Genomic DNA, 25,486 nt, shown 5'->3' on the forward strand with positions numbered 1-25,486 from the left:
TATGGTGATCTTCACATTTTGGGTTATATTTGGTTATGGCTTGTCAGAAAATAGTATGGTTAATAAAAACAGTAATTTGGGGTTGTACTCTATCCTGAATGTTCCTTAAGTTTCATGTGTTAGGATCTTGTAATTTTTTTTTAATTTGGTAAGTTTAATTTTTATAAAATGAATTCATTTAAATATATAGTTATAATTAATTTAGTATGTTGATTTTCTTTTTTAAAAAACTTACTCCAAAGTTAAATTTGTTTAAAGTGATATTCTGAATGTCTGGTTGCTATTTGTTAACAGTCCAGCATTTAGCACTAAAGTAATATAAGGGCCATTTTTCAAATACAGCTTATAATAACTACATACATTGTCATCAGGTCTGTTTCTTCAACTACCTATTCTTGTATTTAAATTCTTGAAGTCCTTAAGTTTATTCACTTTGGTGATAAAGATTATTTATAAGGCTACTCAAATTTATTTATATATGCACACACATATACACATATGCACATGTACATACATGTGTATATAAATATATATAAAAGAGGCCACAGAGCAAAACATAAAATTACTATATAGTAAACTGTGTAAAATTTGTTTATATCAAAGCTAAGAATTAAAGCTACGTCCAACAGAAATCTTTTGGGATGAGAAGCTTTGACCCTTTCCATTGATCTTTTTGTACCTACTCCTTTCTACTCCTGGATGTTTATTTTATTATGAGCCATATTCTATTCCTTACTTCATTGGTTGCTAACTCAATAGTGCTTCATATAAGAATGGGGTTATTGTAGTAAAAATTTGTTTCCGATGCTTTTAACATTTATATACATCACTGTTTCATTAAAAATATCATTCTAATTAAAACCATAGTCTGGGTTTATAGCCCCTAGAGAATTCAGACCAGAAATTTAAAATTTAGATAATCTCTTTGAGATGTTCTTTATTTCCTGAATATGAACGTAATGTTTCTACTTAAAGAAATTTGAAAAATATATAAAAGCAAACAGAAGAAAGTAAATATTGTCTGTGATCTCAGTGCTCAAGACGTTTTCCCTGAAAATGATTTGATGTGTTTCCTGCAGTGTGTATTTCTTTGTAGTCTTTTTCCTTCTTGTGAATGTATATATACACAAAATACATTGGTTTGTTATGTTTTAAAACTTAATACTCATTATTATGAATATTTTCCTTTGTCATGAAAACAATTTTTTATGGCTGCATGGTATTTCATTATACATGAGCATTTGAAATTTATTAAAACAACCTCCTGCTGGTGTATATTATTTTCATTTTGGTGCTCTTATTTATGACACTGTGATGAACATTTTTTTCATATAAACATTTTGGTTGTAGCTTTGATTCTCTTTGAAGTAGAACTGCTGAGTCAAAGATGATGAGTATCTATTTCCTTGAATTGAATATTTTTTCTGCACATTTGGCAATTGCATAAAAACTGTCTCATTTTAATTTGTATTTGACTAATAGAGTGAACTTCTTATAGATTGTGAATTCATATCTGTTTGTTATGTTTTATTCATGTATTTAAGTGTTGTATGTGCATTATACAGACCTAACTTTCCCCAATTAGTTGACCAGTCTATTTGTGTTTCAAAATACTTGAATTTATAAATCAATTTTGGAAGAAATTCTGTTCTGCAATATAATACTGAGTGTTCTGAACCATTAACATGATATATCTTTCCAAGTCTTCTGTATCTCATAGAAAAGAATTTGTTGCTGTCTTTTCCCTGCTTTATTGTATTGCATCTCCCACCACCTCTTCCTATTTGAGAATTCCGAGGCTAAAAATTAAAGACTAGTGTTAGAAAGTGGGGCTATCAGGCATCCTTGTCTCATTTTTTTTATAGGGTTATCTCTCTATTTTAAAAGGCTGTCTCTGGTGTTTTATTCACTTGTAAATGTGATTTTAACCATTTATTTGAGAGAAGTATTTTTAATCACAGTATTGAGAATACCTTGTTATTGTTAATTTGTTTTTTTCTTTAGATTGAAAGTGAAAATTGACACCTACCAAATGTCCTTTTGGCGTTTATAACAAGTAATTAGTTTTTCTTTAACTTATTTTTTTGTGATCAGTTATTATTAGATTTACTAATATATTATTGCCTTTGCCTTCATATAAAGTATAGTCAGAACACATAACTGTTTCAGTAGCAAGAGGGGAATGTCCTGGATGCCACAGAGTAAAAGGAAGAGAAAGGGAGATTTAAATTAAAACAATGTACTCATTAAATAACTGCCCAAAGCCAGTGTTACTGAACCTCACCTAGGATCAGAATAAATTTTAACATGGTTAGCTGTGCTTTGCATAAGTACACAATATAGGAAGGTTTCCTTGGGGGAAGAAGAAGGGTTGTTTTTTGTTGGTTTAATTCAGGTCCCCCAAATTTAAGGACAGTTGATGGCCCAAGGTACAGAGAGTTCTTGTTTTGGCAAGCTCCTGTAGCTTGTTTTCTTAACATGCCAACCCCTGCACAAGATTAAATTCAACTGATTGTCATTACTACTGAAGGTCTGCTTTGTTCTCCATTTCCACATTGTCACTGTACAGGATATAGTGGTAGGGATGAATCTGTAGATAATTTTCCTTCTTCCCATAGGGAAGACTTGTCAAGTTAGAAAGGTGAACAATATGACCCTTTCCAAAAAATAAAAAATAAAAAATAAATAAACATGACCCTTTCCATGGTCCTACCCAGCAGATAAGTTTTTCTTAGTCAAGGTAAGTTGAGAATTAAGCTTTCTAGGGAAGAAAGAAAAAGAATGGTTTCTTTCTGTCTCTTCTTGTCATTCACATGTACTGAATAGCATTTTTGCAAGAATCGCAGGAAAACAAAATGTGGAACATTATGAATTGACACTAAACCTAAAATGTAGTTTCCTCTTATTTCTGATTAAGCCAGAGTATAAATATTCAGAGTATCATAGCTACTGAATCCTCACTGAACCCTGACATGGGTTCATATGTAAGTGAGGTTCCTGTAGTGTGTCTTACTCCTGTTTCGCTTAAATGAACAATAAATTATAAAAGGGTATATGTCATTTGTTCTCATTACCCGTCATTATGATGCATTCCAGAGTTATATTCCATCAGTCAGATGGAGTATAGATGTGCTACTTTTCTATATTAATCAGTTACTTTGAAATATGAATACAAATGACGGAATGGGAAATAAGGAAGCCATGCAGTAGTGAGGCTTTGGGACTGGCTGTTGTAAGTTTGGGGCTTTGAAATACCTTAATTTCGGTTGAGACACTATTTGTGTCCCAGTTGAGAACTGTGAAGGGAATAGCAGCTAGATGGGCTAATGAGCCCAGGGACAGTGAGTAGGCCTATGTAAGAATTTGGGGAGCAAATTATTGGGTCTATAGATCCCTCAAGGTAAGTGGTTATGACTTGATATTGTGGCTTAGGGAAGCCTCAATTAAAAGATTAGGGATGTTCGTCTTCAGACTTAGGTGTGAAGAGGTGTTGGTGTCTTTTGCGTGCCTTCAGTTTCAATTGTCCTGCGTGGTAGATATCATTGTTACCTTACTACTGGCAAGGAAAACTGAAACTGGCAAGTCTCAGAGAGTTTAAATAATTCACCAGTACCCTACACAAATAAGCGATAGACCAGATTCTGACCAAAGTTGCTGTCACTTTTACGCCCAGGCGTAAAAAACTCATGTTCTCCCACTCTGCCATAGCTCAGTCTAGAGGAGGTAAAATTCTTAAGAGATTTTAGTCTGAATCAAAACTCTAACATGAATCAAACTGACTTAATGAAGACTATGTCACAACTAATATGTAGTTTGACCTTGAAGAACTCAGGTCTGAAAGGCTTATTATCTTCAGGATAAATCAGATATACTATACATCCAAGGAATTAATGGTATTTTAAGCAAAAGTTTTCCTAAACCTCAGTTTGGTGGCAGTAGAGGAAAAGCTAAAGAAAGGAACATGACTATAGGAATTTGTTAGTTTTTATCACATTGAAAGAAAATGCATGTCTTTTTAAAAACATGGCTGTATCTTTATTGAAAATCAAGTATAAGCTTTGATAGACTGCAAGCATAGTCAGAGTGCCTTATTTATTCAGCGGAATGGGAGTGGTCACCGCATTAATCTTGTTCTCCTACCCTGACATCATGTAGTCTGGTATGATTTAGAAAAAGTATGGTCCAGAGACTTGTTGAAAATAGTCTCGGGTAGGGCTTGTTAAATCACAAATAGGCTTTAGCACATCTGTGAACTCTCTGAAATTTTATCAGATTTTGTGTGTGTGTGTGTGTGTGTGTGTGTGTACATTTTTCTGGAGAGAGGAGACCTAATAATGACCTAATAATAATTATAAATTACACCAGCGTGTGCTAGTACTTAGAGATAGAGGTGATTTTAGCAGTGATTTTCAAACCATGGACAGGAGCCATGAGAGGTGGCCTACTTTTTTTTTTTTTTTAAATGGATCCCCAGAAAGGCATTTCCCCTTTCATAATAGATAAATGATTTGCAGTTTCATACTTTTTTTTTGTTTTTGCATGAAACTCAGGGCTACTTATTAGTAAACTAAGTAGATGAATTAGTAAGATTTACTAAAATTGGATGTATATATTAAAATTAGTGAGCTATGAAATTTTTCTGACCGTTGTTCTCAGAGTCTTTTTTTCTTATTTCTTTTAAGAAATTTTATTCCCATTCTGTATTTGGAAATATAAAGTTACTGCACATGTGCACATACATACTGGAAAACTAGTAAGCGAGTTCTGGCGTCTTGTTCCACCTACGTAGAATATTTTCAAAAAAGTTAGAGAGCTCTGGTACTTTTTTTTTTTTTCCAGAGGGTGGGGTATAATGAGTGTGGGGGATGGATAGTTAAGTGAGCAATTATGTGTTTAAATTCTACTTAAGTATATAGTATCTTTTAAATACTGAAGTGCAAAATGAAAAAGAAGAGATGGAGACAGTTTTACTTGCTGCTTTTGAAAGCTGGCCACAGCCTACATGTTTAGGGTGGTGGTTGTTTAATCTTTCAACTTTAATATTAAGAATAATTGGATTTTTTTATTCCTAGTAATCAAAACATTTATTTTCACTCATGTTCAGTACATCCTGGTGTTATTGAGAAAGTTTCAATTAAAATCATATTTGCCAAACTATAATCAGCCCAGATGATTGATGCATTTTTCCTTACCATGCTAGTAACTCATTGTGCCACATTATGTAAGAGGTGGCCATATTTTAGTAGCAAAGTAATACTTGAAATGTTAATGTATATTTGAAGCCTGTATCAAATAAACTCTGTAAAGGCAAGCTACCTGTCTGTAATTTAAATTTGTCCTTTGCAGTAGCAAATATTGATCTCAGTTGTTGAAGACGGGCGAGCACAAATAATTAAAATGAACTCTTCTAAATGAATATGGAGTATTTAATATAGGAGCAGTGTGCATATGTATTTGTATATACAGTAACATGACAGTGAAATTTGGAAATGTCCATGACTTGACATAAATTATACCTTATTTCTGAAATGCAACTTTAATTAGCACAATCATGGAGACTTTGTCTTTTCAGTGTGATGAATAGGAGAACTAGACCTTCTCAGTATTTTTTCTGTCCCACTCCCAGTCTGGAAAATGGTATTTTCTTTGATTCTTCTCCTATGTAACAACTTGTCTTATGTTGCAAATTTTAGAAAGCCGCCAAGAGACTGTTTTCAGGAATTTGGTGGCATCGCTACGAAGAAGTAGAAAGGAAGTCAGATTTGAGCACTGTCTTTGGGGCGATTTAGAAACTAGCATGTCAGGATCCAAACAGAGGTGTAGCTGCGTTACACTGCCTGCTTGCAGATAGCTGTAGCACATGGTTTCTTTGTCAAACCTTTTGAATTTGATATTAATAATTCCTTCTACTCTACAGTCCGGTAACAGTACTCCTCTTCACTTGCACTGGTGTAGTAATCATCAGATACCAGATGTTGCAGTTTAGACTAAATAAATCAGCATCTCGAGAGACAGATTCTGGATATGCATTGTATATTTTTCTATTACAAAAAAATAAATGTACATATTTACATATTATGTCCCATAGCACTGGATTCCAATTTTAGGGTTAGTTGAAAAATAGTTACTCCTGAGAAATCTATAATCTCACCATAGATTTCAGAACTATTTAGGACTAGAACTTAAAAAAAAAAACAAACTCAGCAAGACTCTGTATATGAAGATATTACATGTTTACAAATTTTTGTTTACAGACATTTATACACACAGCATTACCTACGGGAAATATCTTGTGTTATGAGACCCACCTACCTTTCAGAACTGCTTAGTCCCACTTGAGTCCAGTACTTTTCAGTCAGTTGTGTGGTATTTAAAGAATTTAGGTGTACTGATTTCTCTTTCTCTCAGCATTATTACTGGGCAACGATGATTCCAAGGCTAACATGCCATTCCTTCAGTTCTTGGACCAAATGAACTCTGAGTGTGCCTGCTGCAGCCGGGACCCTGAGTGCTTGTTGCCACAGCAGAACTTGTGAAAATTCTGTTGGGACAGTCAGGCCTTTCTGCAGGGCCCTACCCAGTTGGCTGAGATGATGTTTAATCTATTTAATTCTGATTCAGGCTCAGAGGGCTCAATCGGAGCAAGGAGAGGCAGACCTCAAAGAATCTGTGGAGAGCCAGCAGCAGGAGACTGAATCCTGGAACCTGGAATTAAGGGCTTAATTGGAGAAGCTGGTGAAATCCATGAACCTGGAATTAAGGGCTAAAACGGAGAAGCTGGTGAAATCCATCAGCCAACTGAAAGACCACAAGGATGTCTTCTACTTCCAGTAGAAGACCCAGCCCCAGTGAGAATGTCATCTTAAGACCCCCATCAGATCAGACATTAACAGCTTCTGGAGGAAACCACGTGAATTGGACGAAAAGGAAAAAGGAGGTGCTGGATACCTTTAAAGCTGCTGCTAATACTGCTAAGCCAATTACCTATCCTAATCAAGCTTCTGCCAGAGGTGGAGGCATTGTTAAGTCCAGCAGTGAAATGCCTGCATTGGAGCCCACCTAGACCACAGATGCAACAGTTGCAGAAGTGTTCACGGCTGGAGGAAAGTTGTTGTTTTTCATCTGTATCAGTTGCTGGCGGAGCTGAAGGGTCTGAGTTACCTGGTTAGCTATCAGGATGACTCTACCCAAAGAGGTGAACCTCCTATTCGCAGAGTTGCTTTAAGTGTCTGCTCACAAAGCTGTTGTGGTAGAAACCCAACCTTGCGTCCCCCAAACTTTCCACCAGCCCTCCATCTTCAAGAGCGGGAGGAAGTCTACTGTCCTACAAGGTTTGCTGGCGAGATTCCAGGAAGGCAGTGGGTCCCTGACTACAGAAGTCACCATGGACAGGAATCCTCCAATCCTCCCTCCTCAGTTACAGGGTCTCTAGAAGTTCAACATTCTGACTTCAAACAAGAAAACTTTGACCCATGACAAGGGGCAGAGCCAGGGTTTAATGCGTAATTTTGGCTACTTGACTCTGGTTGGTTCCTGAAAGGGCAGCATTAGGGGCATCAGAGGAATTGCACGTTATCAGCGTCATGGTTGGATACATCTGCCGGGGTCTGAAGCAGGAGCTGAAAACAGATAGCCTTTGTGTGATTATTTTTAACATGAAGCTACTACTCAGTTGCTTTGGCGTTGGTTCTCTGGTTCAGTCTGCTCAGCATAAGCCCTCAGAATCAGTAGTTCTTTTCTAGCCCCCCGCCCAAAGCCCTCCTGGAGCTTGCTGGGCCCTGCTCTTAGTTGGCAGTTCTTGTCCTGTGTTGGCTGAGACCTTGACCTGGAGCAGCGGAGCATGCTGAGGTACTAGCTGTTTGGGCAGAACTCTAGGATTAAGGGTACATTGTTGGCCTGGGCTGACTTCACTAAGCAGGCGAGCCTCCCCCCCACCCCCTTTATGCAAGCTACCATTCTGGACATGGTTGCACAAAAATCTGGGCCTGGTATATGACCACCTGAGGAATCTGTGGAATGATGGCCATATCATGGGCTTTGTGAGCTGGAGTCAGGAGTACCAGCTGCTGAAGAAGATCCATTTCTGGAGCCTTTCTACTACATTTCAGCGAATCATTGGAAGGGGACATTACCTGCTCCAGGGTGGACCATCAGGACAGTGATTAGGTGATCTACTCTGTGCCTCCCAAGAGCAGGGAGGTACTGCAGTCACTCCTGCTGACTGAACTCATCCAGCACTATCAAGTGCTTACTGAGGGAGAACATACCTGAGAATATGCCGTACTTCCTCTACCCCTAAATTTCCTGGAGTGAGGCTTTTGGGTACTGCCACCAGGAGAAAGTTAATCTCGAGGAACAGAGGAAATACCTGAAACATAGGCTCCTTGGGCTGGCTGTAGACAGGTGGATGAACCGCAGCAGCTGCTGGAGCTTTAGCAGGAGCCAGAATTGGATTCATTAGAGCTGGAGCCCAGGATGGTTTAAGGGCCAGAGCTAGGCCTGGAGTTAGAGCTCCCGCTGGAGGCAGTACTGGATCTGGGGCAGCACTGGAGCTGGAGCCCATACTAGGCATGGTGGCACAAAGAGTGCCAGAGCCAATCCTGGGAGCAGAACGGAAGCCGGAGCCTGTTCTAGAGCCATTCCCAAGGAACCCCAGGAGACAACTACTGTTGCTCTGTGATACGCTTCTAGTGTAACTTGAGATGCAAATGAAAGTGGGGCCCCTGTGCATTTTGATGTTTCTTGGCTATGTTAGAGGACCAGACTTGTTCAGAAGGAGGCATTTCTAAACAGAAATGGCTAATAAACTTTGTGCTGACCTAGAAAAGAAAAGAAGAAGAAAACCTGTAGATTTTTTGTTTGCTCATTTTTAAATAAAAAAGCCCTGTGCAGTTTATCTTAGTGTACCCAATCTTCTTTCATCTGATATCATGAGGACTTGGTAGTTCTTTACCAGAAACTAGTCCATTTCATAGAGTAGGTGTCTTTGTTCCTTATTAAATGTGGTATTTATTAAAGTTTATTTTCCTTTCTTAACCTTTGTGGTGTAACAGTGGGTTGGTGGTGGATATTGAATGTAAAACAACAAAATTTAATACAACAATAGTTTAAGCAGATACAGAGCTTGATAAAGAAGGAAGTCGACATCCAGTACTAGGGAAGTTGTTAGTCTGACCTGTTAGTGGTAACCTGGGGAAAGTGTTACCTGTCCAGCCATTAGAGGTCCAAGGAGTTCACATTTATTGGAATTAGAATTTGTAAATATGTATTTTTCCTGTTGAGATTATACATGCATTTGCAGGGGTTCTCCCATCTGTATTTTCTTTTGCAAAACTGATAAAGTTGCATTTACAATGGCAAGTTTAACTATAATTGACTTTTTACAACCCACGTAGGAAATAAAAACAATTTCTAGTTGTATCTTTATTCTTAAAGCTTTTCATTTATTATTCCTTGAGTAGTTAATTTAAATCGAAGAATGTATTAAAACTGAGTGGAGCATTAAGCTTACTGATACCTTGCCCAATCCTGGTTTTTTAGCAGCTGTCTTTGGTTTGATGATACTGATCTAGAAATTTTTAAGTATCTTTGGTAAAACTTCCCTGTGTAAACCATCAAATGTTATGAATCAGTAGTTATGAAACCTCAGCATAGTGGACTAGATGATATAAATTGTTCTAATTAGTTGTAATCCAGAAACATTATCAAGGTTTATTCTGAGTGCAATATTTTCATATATTGCCATTGACATTAGCAAGACTAACCTCACCTGAATTGAAAATTATTACTTAGTGCTCCTTAATGGTGGTGGCTGAGAACCTGAACTGAGATAGAGACACTGCAGTTCTTCTTTTGTAATGTCTTGCTTTCATCCTTTTGTTTCCATTGTTTCTGTTTCCTCTCACCTTTAAGCCTTAAGTTTGGGGAAGATGGTAGAGTAGGTAGCACCAGGAATCTGTCTCTCCACCTGGACAGCAGTTGCACTGGCAGAATCTGAGTGATACAGCTATTTTGGAATTCTGAAATCTGTTGAAGGCTTGTAAATTCCATGGAAAGACTTGGGTTAATTTTGGTCAATTTCAGCTCTTAGGCCAAAGCAGCTATCTATCCTCTACCCCCAGCCACGGGTCAGGCAGCTGTGCACATGCTCCTGGAGTGGCTTGCATGTAACTAGCAGGAGCCAGGGTGGGCAAAAACAGCCCTGTCTTTCATGTATTGAGGATCTTTGCTGTAATTGCTGATTACTGCTTCTGATCACAGAGGTGCAGACAAAGAGCAGGCAACCATTGTTGTGGGCCCTTCCCCTTCTGGCTGAAATGATACCCTGGGGATTTAAAAGACTAGTGTCCTTACCCTCTTTTCCCCTTTCAGTTTTTCCTTTTTCTCCTTTTGGTTGCTAGATATTAAAGACTATGAGATTAAAAAACAACTGCGCATATGGGGAAATATGTAGGGTTTGTGCAAGGCCAGAGAAAGGCTCAGAAAAGATCTTGAGAAGACTAAAATTTATATCTAGGACTGACCTTTTGTATGGAGACAGCCTGCAAAAAAGTAAACAAATAACAAAAAAAGCTAACAGGAAGAGAGAGAATCTGATTTCTAGAGGTACTGTGTTACTAGACTCAAAGGGCCAGTGTTGAATAATAAATCACTGTTACGCATATAAAAGAAACGTAAAAGTATGGCTCATTCAAAAGAAAAGAATGATCAACAGAAACTGTCCCTGAAAAAAACTCAGTAGCAGATATAGTAGACAAAGGCTTTTAAAACAACTCTTTTAAAGATTCCTAAGGAACTAAAAGATGTGCAGAAAGTAAGAAAAAAAAAGTATGAACAAAAGTGAAATGTCAATAAAAAAAGTAGGAAAGCAAAAAGAAATTCTGGATCTGAGAAGTACAGTAATTTAAATGAAAAATTCACTAGAGGATTCAAAGGCAGATTTGATTAGGTAGCAAAATCTGTGAACTTGGAGAAAAGACAATGGAGATATTATAATGAGTTTGAGGAACACAAAGAGCAAAGACTGAAGAAAAGCAAACAGAGCCTTAGGAACTTGTGGGACACCATCAAGCAGACCAGTACATACATTGTCAGAGTCCCAGAAGAAGAGAGAGAAAGATGCAGAGAGAATATTTGGGGGGGAAGAAAAAATGGCTGAAAACTTTACAAATTCAATGAAAGAAATGAATATAAACATGGGACAACATTAAGGAACTCTAATTAAAATGAACTCAGACAAACATTGGTATACAAACTGTTACCAAACCAAATCCAGTCAAAATTTCATAATCTAAAATAAAATCAAATAAATTCAAACCAAAATTTTATTAAAAAGCCAAAGACAAGGAGAATCTTGAAAGCAACAGGAGATGTGAATCATCATGTAGACGGAATCTTCAATGAGATTATTGTATATTTCTCATGAGAAGCTTTGGAGGCCAGAAGGCAATGGCCAATATATTCAGAGTACTAAGAGACAAAAACTATCAACCAAGAATTCTCTACCAGCAAAACTTTCCTTAGAGTGAGGGAGAAATTAAGACATTCCCAGATTAACAAAAACTGAGGGAGTTCATGATCTCTAGACCTACCCTGTAAGAAATGCTCAAGGGAGTCCTGCAAGGTGAAATGAAAGGATACTAGTAAAGGTAAATAAATGGGCAAATATAAAAACTAGTGTGATTGTAACAATGATTTGTAGCTATACTTTTTGTTACCTACATGATTTGAGAGACCAGTACATTTAAGTTTCAGTATATTAGTGTAAAAGCTAAAAGGGGTTGGGATTGAGCTGTAAAGGAGTAGTTTTTGTATGTTACTGAAATCAAGTTGATATGAATTGTGAGTGTTGTTAACTTTAGGATGTTAAATATAACTCCCATGATAACAAGGAAAATAGTTCTAAGATATACACAAAAAGAGATGAGAAAGGAATTTGAACATTTCACTAGAAAAATGTCAGCTAAAGATAAAAAAAGCCAGTAATGTAGGAATTTGATGGGGGGAAAGCTATAAGGCATGTAGAGAACAAATGGCATAAAGGGCATAATCACTGCTTTCTTATCAGTAATTACTTTAAATATAAATGGATTCAACTCTAATCAAAAGACAGAATGGTAGAATGGATAAAAATACATGATCCAACTATACGCAGTCTACTGGAGACTCACATTAGACCTAGAGACACAAACAGGTTGAAAGTGAAAAGATGAGAAAAGATAATCCATGAAAATAGTACACAAAAGAGATCGGGGGTTCTACTATCAAACAAAATGAACTTTAAATCAAGAGAGACAAAGGACTTTGTATATTAATACAGCAAGAAGATAAAACAATTTTAAACCTTTATGCACCTAATGACAGATCATCAAAATATATGAAGCAAAAACTCACAATATTGAAGGGAGAAATAGTTACACAATAATAGTTGAAGACTTCAATACCCTATTCACAATAATGGCTAAAATAACCAGACAGAAGATCAGTAAGGAGATAATTTATTAAAAAAAATTTTTTTAATTAACTTACTTGGCTGAGAGAGAATGAGCACACAAACTGGGGGAGAGGAAGAGGCAGACTCCCCGCTGAGCAGGGAGCCGGACGTGGGGGGTTGATCCTGGGACTCTGGGATCATGATCTGAGCCAAAGGTGAACACTTAACCAACTGAGCCACCCAGGTGCTCTAGTAAAGAGAGAATTTAAACAATATAATAACCTAGCTGAATCTGACAGACATACATAACACTCTCCCCAACAGCAGAATACACATCATTCTCCATTTACATAGAAATTTTCCAGGATAAGATTATATGTTAGGCTGCAAATTAAGTCTCAGTAGATTTAAAAATCTAGATACCATACTGAGTATCGTTTCTGACTGTGGTGGGATAAAGTTAGAAATCATTATCAAAAGGAAATCTGGAAAATTCAAAAAACTGTGGGAATTAACACTTTTAAACAACTAATGGGTTAAAGAAAAAAACACAAGGGAAATTGGAAAATACTTAGAAATGAATGAAAATGAAAACAAAACATCAAAATTATGGGAAATAGCTAAGATGATGCAAAGGGGGAAATTTATAGCTATAAATGCTTATATTAAAAAACAATAAAGACCCAAAGTCAACAAACCTACTTTACAATTTAAGGAAATAGAAAAAAAAAATAGAACAAACTAGACCCAAAGTTTGCAGAAAGAAAGAAGTAAAGATTAAAGCAGAGGAAGATGAAATAGTGAATAGAAAAACAGTAGAGGAAAACAATGAAACTAAAAGCTGGTTCTTTGAGAAGATCAACAAAATTGACAAACCTTTAGTGTGTCATGTAGACTATGAAAAACCACAGAAAAGTCTCAAATTATTAAAATCAGAAATGAAAGTAGGGACATTACTTCAGATTTTACAGAAATAAGAATTATAAGAGAGTACTGTGAACATTTGTATGTGAACACACTGGATAACCTAGATGAAATAGACAAATCCCTAGAAACAAAACCTACCAAAACGGTATTGTGAAGAAATTTTAAAAATATGAATAGATACATAATTAGTAAGGTTATCAAATCACTAATCAAAAATTTTCCAACAAAGTAAGTGTGAATTCTACCAAACATTTAAAGAGGAACTAATTATAGTCTTTCTCAAACTTTTCCAAGAAATGAGGAGGAGGGACCATTTCCTGACTCATTCTGTAAGGCCAGCATAACTCGGGTATCAATGCTGAAGACACTGTGAGAACACGACAGACCAATACCTCTTCTTTACATTGATGCAAACATCCTCAACAAAATGCTATCAAACAGAATCCAGCACATTTAAATAATTAGAAACCATGATAAATTAGGGGATACATTCCTGGAATGCAGGGATGGTTTAACAAAAACTAGAGCACTTTGATGTGTTCTATCAAAAGAATGTAGGATTAAAAAAAAACACAATACCTCAGTTGATGCAGAAAAAGCATTTGACAAAATTTAACACCATTTCATGACAAAAACAATTACTCTAGGAAGGAAACTACCTCAACATAATAAAAGCTGTTTATGAAGAACTCAGCAGTGAATATCATACTCAGTGGTGAAAGACTGAAAGCTTTTCCACGAGGAACAAGGCAAATGCCCACTTTTACCACTTCTATTCAACACATTATTGAATGTTTAAGCCATAGCAATTAGCCAAGAAAAAGAAAAGACATCTAAATAGAAAAAGGATAAGTAATATTATCTCTTTTTATAGAAAATATGGTATTAATATCTAGAAGGCCCTAGAGATTCCACACATACAAAAAACAAATGGTTAGAACTAATAAGTGAATTCAGTACAGAATACAGAGTCAACACAGAAATCATTTGTATTTCTAAATGTGAACAATGACTAGTTGAAGTTACAAAAACAATTCTATTCATAATAGTGTCAAGAAAAATAAAATACGTAGGAATTTGTAAGCAAGAAAGTTAAAGACTTATACAAAGAAAATACAGACCATTGCTGAAATATACATAAATAAGTGAAAACACATCCTACATTCATGGATTGGAAGACAATATTATTAAAATATTGCTTTTGCCCAAAGCTGTCTACACATTCAGTGCATTCCATATCAAAATCCCAGTAATTTTTTCTTAAAGCTTATTTTAAAGAGAGAATAAGCAGAAGGGGAGAGGCAGCAAATCTCAAGCAGACTCTGTACTGAGCACAGAACCTAACACAGGGCTTGGTCTTACCACCTTCAGGTCATGGTCTGAGCTGAAACCCAGAGTTGGCTGCTTACCCAACGATGCTACCCAGCTGCCCCAGTGATGGTTTTTGTTTGTTTGTGGGGGCTTTTTTGCAGATAGGAAAACCCATCCTAAAATTCATATTGAATCTCAAAGGACCCCAAATAGCCAAAATAATCTTGAAATAATAGAACTAGAGGGCCCACAGTTCCTAATTTCAAAACATAACTGCAAATCTGCAATAACAAACAACATGGGATTGGCATGAAGACAAATATATAGCCCAGTAAGAAAAGAGAACCCTGAAATAAACCATCACATATAGGGTCAAATGATTTTTAACAAGGGTACCAAGACCCTTTCCTCTCTGAGGGAAAGAAAAGGCTTTTCAACAAATGGTGCTGGGAAAACTAGATATCTACATGCAAAAGAATGAAGTTGGACCCTTACCTAACACCATATTCAAAAATTCAAAATGGATCAATGACCTAAATGTAAGACCTAAAATAATTATTGACTATAAATAAAGTTAGAAACCTAGGCAAGCTCAAGAAAAGTTCATTCAGGAATAGCAGAGGAACTATAATTTGGAACAGGCAAACTATCTCATGCCATAGGGGAATTCACTGAAGGTTTTTGGTAGGTTGTATTTATGGGCAGGGAATGGAGTCAAAAACAGGAAAATCAAAACCAGGAAACTAGCCTTGAAAAATTTCCTGAGCAAACAAAATCCTCCCAGTCACACAAACAAAGCTCGAGTCATCCCATTATGCGGGATCAACCCAATTTGAGCTATGTTCCATTAATATCTCTGGCAAAACTTCCGAAGGTCAATATAGGACAACCTCTTATCATCCTCCCACCCAAGAAAATTTCACTATCCACTTTCTGTAAATCAGACATTTTGGAGGACTCAGTCTCTTAGTCCTTAGATTTACCATCCTGGGGGCACATATGTGAGATTCTCCATCTTATATTCTCTGGTTCTGTATTAGATTGAAATTCTTTCACACAACAAAACCATTAAAAGAAAACATGACTAAAGCTTGACAACATTGGATTTGGCAGTGATTTCTTGGCTAGGATACCAAAGGCACAGGTAACAAAAGAAAAAATAGACAAATTGGACTTAATGAAAATTTTAGAATTTTGTGACTCAAAAGACATTGTCCGTAGTAAAAAGGCAAGTCACAGAATGGGAGCAGATACTTGCAAATCATATATCTGAGAAATGGTTAATAACCATAATATATAGAGAACTCCTAAAACTCAAAAACAATAACAAAAATACCCTAATTCAAAAAAAGGTGAAGGACTTTAATAAACATTTCTGCAAAGAAGATGGATGGTGATTGAGCGCATGGAAAGATGCTGAATATCACTAATCGTTTGGGAAATGCAAATCAAAACTACAATGAGATACCTCCTTACACTCATTAGTGTGGCTACTATCAAAAAAGCAGAAAAAATAATCACTAAATTCTCCTGAAACTAATACTATACTATATGTTAACTAACTAGAACATAAATAAAAACTTGAAACATTAAAAAGAGGAAAACAGCAGTAAAAAAGGCAGAAAGCAATGAGAGTTGGAAGGGATGTGGAAAAATTGGAACCCTTATGCTTTATGGGTGGGCATGAAAAATGGTACAGCCACTCTGGAAAACAGTATGGTGGTTCCTCAAAAATTACAATTACCATATGATCCATCAATTCCACGTCTGGGCATACAGCAAAAAGAATTGAAAGCAGTACCTTGAAGAGATCATTTGTGCACTTATGTCTTAGCTCACAGTAGCTTAAACACGGAAGCAGTCCAAGTGTCCGTGGCCAGATGCATGGATAAGCAAAATGTGGTGTAAATACAGAGTAATATTATTCAGCTTTAAAAAGAAAGGAAAAGAAATAATCTATGATTCCACTTATGTGAGGTGGAGTCAAAATTATAATGACTGGGAGGGAGGAGAAAATGGGGAGTTTAGTGGTATATATATTTCAGTTTTATAAGATGAAAAGAGATGGGGATAGATGGAGGTGGTGGTTATACAACAGGTGGAATGTATTTAATGCTGCTGAGCTGTGCACTTACAAGTGGTTAAGCCAGTAATTTTATGTTAAGTCTGCTTTACCACAGTAAAATTTTTCAGAAAATATTAGAAGTTCCTCTTATATCATCTGTATTATGTTCCAGTCTATTCTTCATGCCACCACCAAATTAATTTTTCTAAAACTGCTTTGTTTATATCATTTCTGTGCTCAACAATTTCTCTTGGCCTCTGGTGTCTACCCTTTGTCTATTTTTATCTCCCACTGTTGTCAGAATCATCCCTAATTACTTAACTAATTACTTAACTTTTCCTCCAAGCCCATCTGTGGCCTTTTGATGCGTGATATACTTGCTATTCCTACCTTTAATGTTCTTTCCTCCTTTTCCCCTTCCCTTAGCTAATGTGTAAATCTTTTTAAGGACCTACATAAATTTGAACTCCCCTAGGAAATGTTTCTTAATTGCCCTACTTATGGTGGCTTCTCTTTCTTTTAAAGACCTATGACATTTATGGTTTAAACAGTTCGTTCAGTAATCAGCACCGGTTGATACTTGTTGGTGTACACCTGTCTCATTGCCCTAAATGTCTCCAAACGTAGTGGGCTCTAAGCTATATCTTAAAATTATTTGTAATACCCATTTGACCATAAAATGAATTGATTTATTGCTATTTTGTGAAAATACTAACTAAAGGTGCTATTTAGTGAATTCCAGACCTGTCAAGATGATGTTTATGCAGAAGATAGACTGGGTATTCTGATCGGATACTACCCTTGTTAAATTTTTCTAGAGCAATTAAATGTGGTACCAGTAAGGTGTCTGGGTGTCAGGGTACTTTGTATGTATTTACAACCAATAAAATAATTTGGAGAAATTTGGAATCTTACTTCGTTTTGCTCTAATTCTCTATAATATTAGTATCTGGATGCTGATACTTATCTTTTATTCATGTGCTAGGTTAAATACAGTTAGTTATGGAAATGCCTTGCTAGGTCACTGTTGTAATGCTTGTAAAGATCTTGTTTTGTTTCTAAGTCAGCAATTCTGTGTTACTCTACTGTTGTACTGCATTTTCCCTATATGGAAATCAAGTTTTATGTCTTTGTTTGAGAGTGAATAGTTTACACAAAAGTTTCTGTTTTGTATGTGTGCATTCGTACATACACATATGCCTCTCTAGGGTTCTAAGTAGGATATTGAAATAGTAAAGGAAATTTATTGCTCTTAAGAACCTGTAGAGAACATTTTGAGTGACTTTTATGCCCTCTGTTAAACACCTGGAAAAAATAGGTGAGTAGTATTTCAAGAATTTTAATGGGGAATTTATTTATCATGTGCACAAAACTGAACAATGAATTAAATTTCTGACCTACTATAATAATACTCATTTTAAGCAGTATCTTTTCTTTTCTTTGTAAGTTATTATTTCACCCATTGTTTTTGGAGAATCTTACTAGAATGTACATTGCTCAAGGGTAGGAGTTTGATCTTATATTTCTTTGTATCCTCAACATCTCAGCTAATATCTTTACATCATATCTTTACATCAGTGTTGTGATAATAAAATGTCTATTTTTCTGGCTTTGGGGGAGTTTGTTTTTATTTTGTGAGAATGACTTTACTCTGATTTTCTCTGATGTGTTTTCTTTTTACAGCCCCATTGACAAACCTTCAGATTCTCTCAGTATAGGGAATGGTGATAATTCCCAGCAGGTAAGATTATGATTCCGTATCACTTCATTTATCTTCCATTCCCTGAAATGGCATTCTATGCAAGTAAATTTTCTGGGTGGTGGAAAATACTTTAAATACGGAAACAATTTAAAAATACTGTTAATGGATATTTTAAAGTCTGTTATAATTAGTCCTCCTTTCTTCCACAGAATATACTGTTAGGGTATAATTTAACCCTTTCTTGATGACTCAGAATTATCCTTATGACCACATGTTTTATTGTACTGTGTGGCAATATATTAGTGTCCTAAGAATCTATTGATACTATTGATCTTTTTGACCCTACTCCAAAATGGTCTCAGACTAGCATGCCATCTTTATTCTTGATTTCAAGAGTCGTTTCTCTGTTATATGCTCCCCTTTTTGCTTCTTGTCAGCTTTAATTTTCTGTTTCTCACAGTGTCCTTGCCCCCACCAGTTTTCTCTTTCCCCCGAATGACTATGGGCTTTGAAATAATAAACCAAATAGTTCAAAGTTGTATCTACATTGATACTGATCCACATTGAGTGAAGTCCTGAACTTTCTATACTGCTTTGTATCATCTTGTCTAGGTGCTAGCTTTTCACTGCGTAAGTTCCTATATACCTTCCTGCATTGGTACAGAAAAATGTAGTTCTAATCTGTTCCATAAGGAATGGCCAGTTCCCCACAGTGTTTGTGAGAAACTTAGAGATCTAAAATACACTGCTTTTCCAAAAATTTTTGCTCCTCGGTTCCATGAAAGAATTTGAAAATCAATATGTCCTTTGTATATTTTAGGTTAACATTAAAGATTTTTTCATATTAACTTAAGAATCATTGTAAAGGATGTAATTTTCAGGGTATTATAGATATTGGTATTTTTAAATAAAAGCACTACGTTGCTTTTTAATAAGTATCTAAGAGATTCAAATGACAAATATTTTGTTGCTCTGTCATTTTAAGAATTTATACTTTTAAAAAAAATACTTTATTCATTTGACAGAGAGAGATAACAAGTAGGCAGAGCAGCAGGCAGAGAGAGAGGGGGAAGCAGGCTCCCCGCTGAGCAGAGAGCCTGATGCGGGGCTCGATCCCAGGACCCTGAGATCATGACCTGAGCTGAAGGCAGAGGCTTAACCCACTGAGCCACCCAGGCGCCCCAGAATTTATACTTTTTTTAAACAATCAAATTTTACATCATTCCGTGTTCTTCTTGAACTCATTCTACTCATTCTACTTCTGCTGTTACAGAATTTTAATACAGTATAGTTTTTGGGGTTTTTTTAAGATTTTATTTATTTATTTGAAAGAGGGAGCATGCTCATGAGAGAGAGGGCATGAGCAGGGAGGAGGGGCAGAGGGAGAAGCAGACTCCATGCTGAGCACGGAGCCCGATGCAGGGCTCGATCCCAGGACCCTGAGTCATGACCTGAGCCGAAGGCAGACACTTAACCGACCGAGCCACCAAAGTGCCCCAGCAATATAGTTTATTCTTGATAGGCATATACCTCTCTCAAAAATAGACATAATTTTCAAGTGGAAACAGTATTTTTTTCTGACACAAGGCTTTAAATGCTAATTTTCTTTCCTCTTAAACTTTTTTAAAAAAGTATTTACTGGGGTGCCTGGGTGGCTCAGTGGGTTGGGCCTCTGCCTTTGGCTCGGGTCATGATCTCAGAGTCCTGGGATCGAGTGGGCATCGGGCTCTCTGCTTGGTGGCCTCTTTCTGCCTACTTGTGATCTCTGTCTGTCAAATAAATAAATAAAATCTAAAAAAAAAAAAAAAAACCCAAAACCAAACAAACAAAAAAGATGTATTTACTTATTTGAGAGAGAGAAAAACTTAAGCAGACTCCCCACTGAGTGCAGAGCCCATTAGGGGGCTCAGTCTCCGGACGCTGAGATCATGATCTGAGCAGAAGCGGAGTCGGATACTTAACTGACTGCCCCACCTAGGCTTCCCCCAACTTACTTTCTTCTGAATTTTTATTCATAGTTTTGATTTGATCAAAGCAACTTATATAAATAGAAATTTTGATAAAATTAATCATTAAACATAAACACTAAAATTGTATTGGAAATTCATTTTTTAATGAGATGGATAGGTCTCTGTTACAATTGGTTTTCATGGGGCATCTAGGTGGCTCAGTTGGTTAAGCATCTGCCTTCAGCTTAAGTCATGATCCCAGAGTCCTGGGATCAAGCTCTGCATCGGGCTTCCTGCTCAGTGGGAAGTCTGCTTCTCCCTCTCCCTCTGCCCCACCCTCCTTGCATGTGCACGTGCATTCTCTCTCTCTCAATAAGTAAAATCTTTAAAAAATATATAAATAAATAAAATTGGTTTTCATGTATCCATGGGTGAATATTACCTGTTGGTACAAGGAAACAAGTTTCAACAATGTTAGTCATGTTTTCATTTTTGTAAATGTCAGTGCTGAGTGTCTTGTTCATGTAAGTGGATGGAAGAAAGAGTATTATCATATCATATTTTTGAACTTCTGAATTGAATACCTAAGAATCATATGAAGAACCATCACAAAAATTATTTATTTATTTATTTTAAGATTTTATTTATTTATTTGTCAGAGAGAGAAAGACAGCGAGAGAGGGAGCACAAGCAGGGGGAGTGAGAGAGGGAGAAGCAGGTTTCCCACTGAGCAAGGAGCCCGATGTGGGGCTCAATCCTATGACCCTCTGGGATCATGACCTGAGCTGAAGGCAGACGCTTAACAACTGAGCCACCCAGGCGCCCCACAAAAATTATTTTTAATGATGTGTTTAGAAATAACATGATAAGATCTTCTTTCCATTTTGTTTAAAACTTAAGTATTAGGCACCTGCGTGGCTTAGTTGGTTGGTTGTCTGCCTTCGGCTCAAGTCATGATCCCAGAGTCCTGGGCTCCCTGCTTGGTGGGGAGCCTGCTTCTCCTTCTGCCTGCTGCTCCCCTTGCTTGTACTCTCTCTATGTCAAATAAATAAATAAAATCTAAAGAAAAAAACAAACTTAAGTATTGGGAATCATTTAGTTTGCAAAACAATTTAGTCATTAGTCACTCTCATCGCCAACCTGAGTATTTCTAATAATATATTTGATGCTCTCAGAAGGTTTTCACTCCTGGTCAGATTACTATAGTTAGATCCCAAAGAGTAAGCAGTAATAGTCTTTTCTTTCTAAAGTGAGAAGATAGGTTCTGAAAGGAGAGGAGATTGGCTTAGTCTTCTCAAGGAGGAGTCAGTTTTAGAAAAGAGTACATATGTAATTGATGGATTTTTTTGCAAGTTCGTGTTCTCATAAAAAAGTCTTTAAGCACCCCAGTTTGAAGACCACTGTTCTAATGCCATTTGTTCCAAGCTTTTTTAATGGCAGCTTATTAGAGTGTATAAACTTCTATTGATTATTCTTTTCTTTTCCTATTTAGATATCTAACAGTGATACGCCTTCACCACCACCTGGTTTATCAAAATCCAATCCAGTCATCCCCATCAGTTCATCCAATCACAGTGCACGGTCTCCTTTTGAAGGGGCAGTAACTGAGTCACAGTCGTTATTCTCAGATAACTTTCGCCATCCCAACCCAATCCCAAGTGGGCTTCCTCCTTTCCCCAGCTCCCCACAGACATCCAATGACTGGCCTACAGCACCAGAACCACAGAGTCTCTTCACATCAGGTATACAGTAGTACTACTGCACGTTAATATTTTTACTCAGGCTGAAATGAGACCTTGCTTGATGTGTTTTTACCACTTTAAGCACCCCCACTCCATTTTTCATAAGTGGTAAACATTTAAACTGCATGGAGTAAGATGGTTGGATAAGTAGTTAAATGACCTAGAACTTACCGTGTTAACAGATTTCCTTAGAAATCTGTTAAAAAAAGGGCTTACATTTTTTATTGTATTTGTGTTTAGATAGTTAAATTTAAGTTTTTTTTTTTCTCCAGCTGATCAAGAGGTTTGTTAATATTGAAAATTATATTTTGGCATTTTTGAGCTGTTTTTATTTTTATTCATTGTAAATTTTCTAATTGCTATGAAGGATGGCATAAAATTAACATTGAAAATATAGCACCTATTATCAGTGGAGCAGACAATTTTAAAAAATACGTAAAGTTTTAAGTAGGTTTTTTTCATTGTTAACATTTTTTTCCCTAGCATTATATAAAGCATATATTCAAAATTACTTAGACTTTGTCTTTGATAAATGCATTTTAAAAAAATAAACTTTATTAATTGAATTCTCTCACATCATATTTATTACCTTATTTCACTGAACTTTTTCCAGGTTTTGTTTATGAATAGCTTAAGGTATAATTTGGGTTTCAAGTACTTTGTTTTTTTTGATTACCAAAATCAGTCTAAAATCATTCAGTTTTTTGAACTTGGTAACTTAAAATTAAATCATTGCTAGAAGTATATGAGACCTTTTATAATATTATAATCTTTTAAAAAAATTTTTTTTATTAACATATAGTATATTTGCCCTAGGGGTACAGGTCTGTGAATCATTAGGCTTACATACTTGACAGCACTCGCCATAGCACATACCCTCCCCGGTGTCCATAACCCAACCACCCTCTCCTTACCCTCTCCCCCCGGCAACCCTCAGTTTGTTTTGTGAAATTAAGAGTCTCTAATGGTTTGTCTCCCTCCCGATCCCATCTTGTTTCATTTTTTCCTTCCCTACCCCCCAAACCCCCCACTCTGCCTCTCAAATTCCTCATTATCAGGGAGATCATATGATAATTGTCTTTCTCTGATTGACTTATTTTACTCAGCATAATACACTCTAGTTCCATCCCCGTCATTGCAAATGGCAAGATTTCATTCTTTTTGATGACTGAATAATATTCCATCGTATATACATACCACAGCTTCTTTATCCATTGTGTGTGTGCTTTATCCATTCATCTGTTGATGGACATCTAGGTTCTTTATAATATTATAATTTAATATGCTAAGAAATCATACAGATTTTGGATATATTTGCCTTTATCTTGTAATACGATGTGTTTACCTTTCACTGGTATGGACACCAGTTAGGTGTACAAGTGAGCTATGTATTTTAAATTTATCACTAATTGTCTTCCCAACAGAAACAATCCCAGTATCATCCTCTACAGACTGGCAAGCAGCATTTGGCTTTGGTTCTTCTAAACAACCAGAGGATGACTTGGGTTTTGATCCCTTTGATGTCACTCGAAAAGCCTTAGCAGACCTGATTGAAAAGGAACTGTCAGTCCAAGACCAGCCTTCCCTTTCACCTACATCTCTTCAGAACTCCTCTTCACACACTACAACCGCCAAAGGTCCGGGCTCTGGATTCCTGCATCCTGCTGCACCGACAAATGCCAACTCTCTCAATAGTACCTTTTCAGTCTTGCCACAGAGGTTCCCTCAATTTCAGCAGCACCGAGCAGTTTATAATTCATTCAGTTTTCCAGGCCAGGCAGCCCGCTATCCTTGGATGGCCTTTCCACGCAATAGCATCATGCACTTGAACCACACAGCAAACCCCACCTCAAATAGTAATTTCTTGGACTTGAATCTCCCGCCACAGCACAACACAGGTCTGGGAGGGATCCCTATAGCAGGTAGGTTTGTTTATAGCCTTTGAGAATTTGTGAATAACTCATGCCTTCAGGTTGTTGGGTGGGTAGGGAGGGAATTTTTGAATAACAGAGAGTACTTATTATTCTTGGAAATTTCTATGGGGAAAAAAAGTCCTTATCATAATGTAAAAAAATTTTAATTGGATGGATGCCTTGTAATATTGAGCTTTATAAGGATGGTGGAGTATTATACCTACTTATAACTTGGAAGCATTTTATTTAACAGGGTAGTTACCAAACTTTCATATGGAATATAAATGCACAAAGAAAAAGAAAAAAAATGTGCTCTGAAATTATGGTGCTGGGAAGTCCAACACCATGGTACAAGTTCCAATTACACATTCTGAAAGTAAATTGATTAAAAAAAATTGTTTTGAAATGGTAATTAGTGAGAGCATGAGGGATAAAGCCACGCTCTACTTTTGGCAGTTACTTATTTTGACTGATACACATGCGCAAACACACACACACAAACTGTGCTATATGTTAATAAAATACTTAATATTTGAGAACTCTGATTATTAATGTTTCACAGACATATGTGTATACTTTCTGTGAAAAAGCATTTGTTCAAGGAGAGCTACTTTCCCTTTTGGTCTGTCATGTTTTTATTTCTGGGGAAAACATTAGGTTCCTTGTAAGTGATGCCAGACTACTTCTGGTTTTGTACTGCTACCCTTGAAGGTTTCAGAACTTTGGGGTTTTAAGGTCCCATATGACATTTATTAGATCAAGTGACTTCTAGATCTAAAGGAATTCTTCTTATTAATAGCTTTTTAAAAAATTTACTTAATTTGGGCTTTAGAGATGACTGGTAAAAGGGAGAATTTCTCTCTCTCCTGATTTTCTGAAGTAAGATAGAATAGTCCCTATTCTGTTAACATAATTCATAAAATTTATTGTTATCCCTTGTCATGGCCTTTAAGATATGGCATGGCACAGTCTTAACTGTAATCATGTGCTATTACCAGCAAGTTGTTTGTTCTCTTGTTTTTAGCAAGGTTGATAGGTGAATTCGAAGAGATCCATCAGAGTTCTTTGGCTCTGTTCTCTTTGTGGCCAACCACGTTTCATTTTCAAGACAAATAGATGGGTTAAGAGAATATGGTTTGTGGCTTTTGATAGAGTGAATTTAACAGGTGATACAGTGAAGTTAATTTACATAAGCATGATACACCAATGTAGCTGTTTGTATATTAGTGGGACTCATGATATTTGTTCATTTGATTATGGTAGTTAGTAGGTAATTCAGAGTGACACTTTTCAGTCTTCTCATTCTATGTGATATTCACTTGTGAAACACTTAAGTACTCAGTTCCTGATACTGCTTTTTTTTCCCCTTCCATTCAAGACAGTATATTAGAGTGTAATTTTGTTTTGTTTTGCTTTAATCATTTAGAAACGTGGCATTTTAATG

The 25,486-nt window shown here is 36.4% G+C and overlaps 1 protein-coding gene and 1 pseudogene across 6 annotated transcripts in view; both read left to right on the forward strand.

Annotated features, from left to right (window-relative positions):
• The window catches only part of CNOT4 (CCR4-NOT transcription complex subunit 4), a 137,618-nt gene that overhangs the window by 81,208 nt on the left and 30,924 nt on the right, over positions 1 to 25,486 (forward strand). For all 6 annotated transcript variants that reach the window (XM_032868556.1, XM_032868566.1, XM_032868574.1 and 3 more), the window contains exons 8-10: positions 18,420 to 18,477; positions 21,880 to 22,129; positions 23,554 to 24,051. In XM_032868556.1, coding sequence (XP_032724447.1) covers positions 18,420 to 18,477; positions 21,880 to 22,129; positions 23,554 to 24,051 — 806 coding nt within the window. The remainder of the gene's footprint in view (positions 1 to 18,419; positions 18,478 to 21,879; positions 22,130 to 23,553; positions 24,052 to 25,486) is intronic.
• On the forward strand, positions 6,396 to 8,832 carry LOC116872677 (annotated as a pseudogene).

The sequence above is a fragment of the Lontra canadensis genome, unplaced genomic scaffold, assembly GCF_010015895.1.
Source record: "Lontra canadensis isolate GAN:19392208 unplaced genomic scaffold, GSC_riverotter_1.0 scaffold2, whole genome shotgun sequence".
NCBI lineage: Eukaryota > Metazoa > Chordata > Mammalia > Carnivora > Mustelidae > Lontra > Lontra canadensis.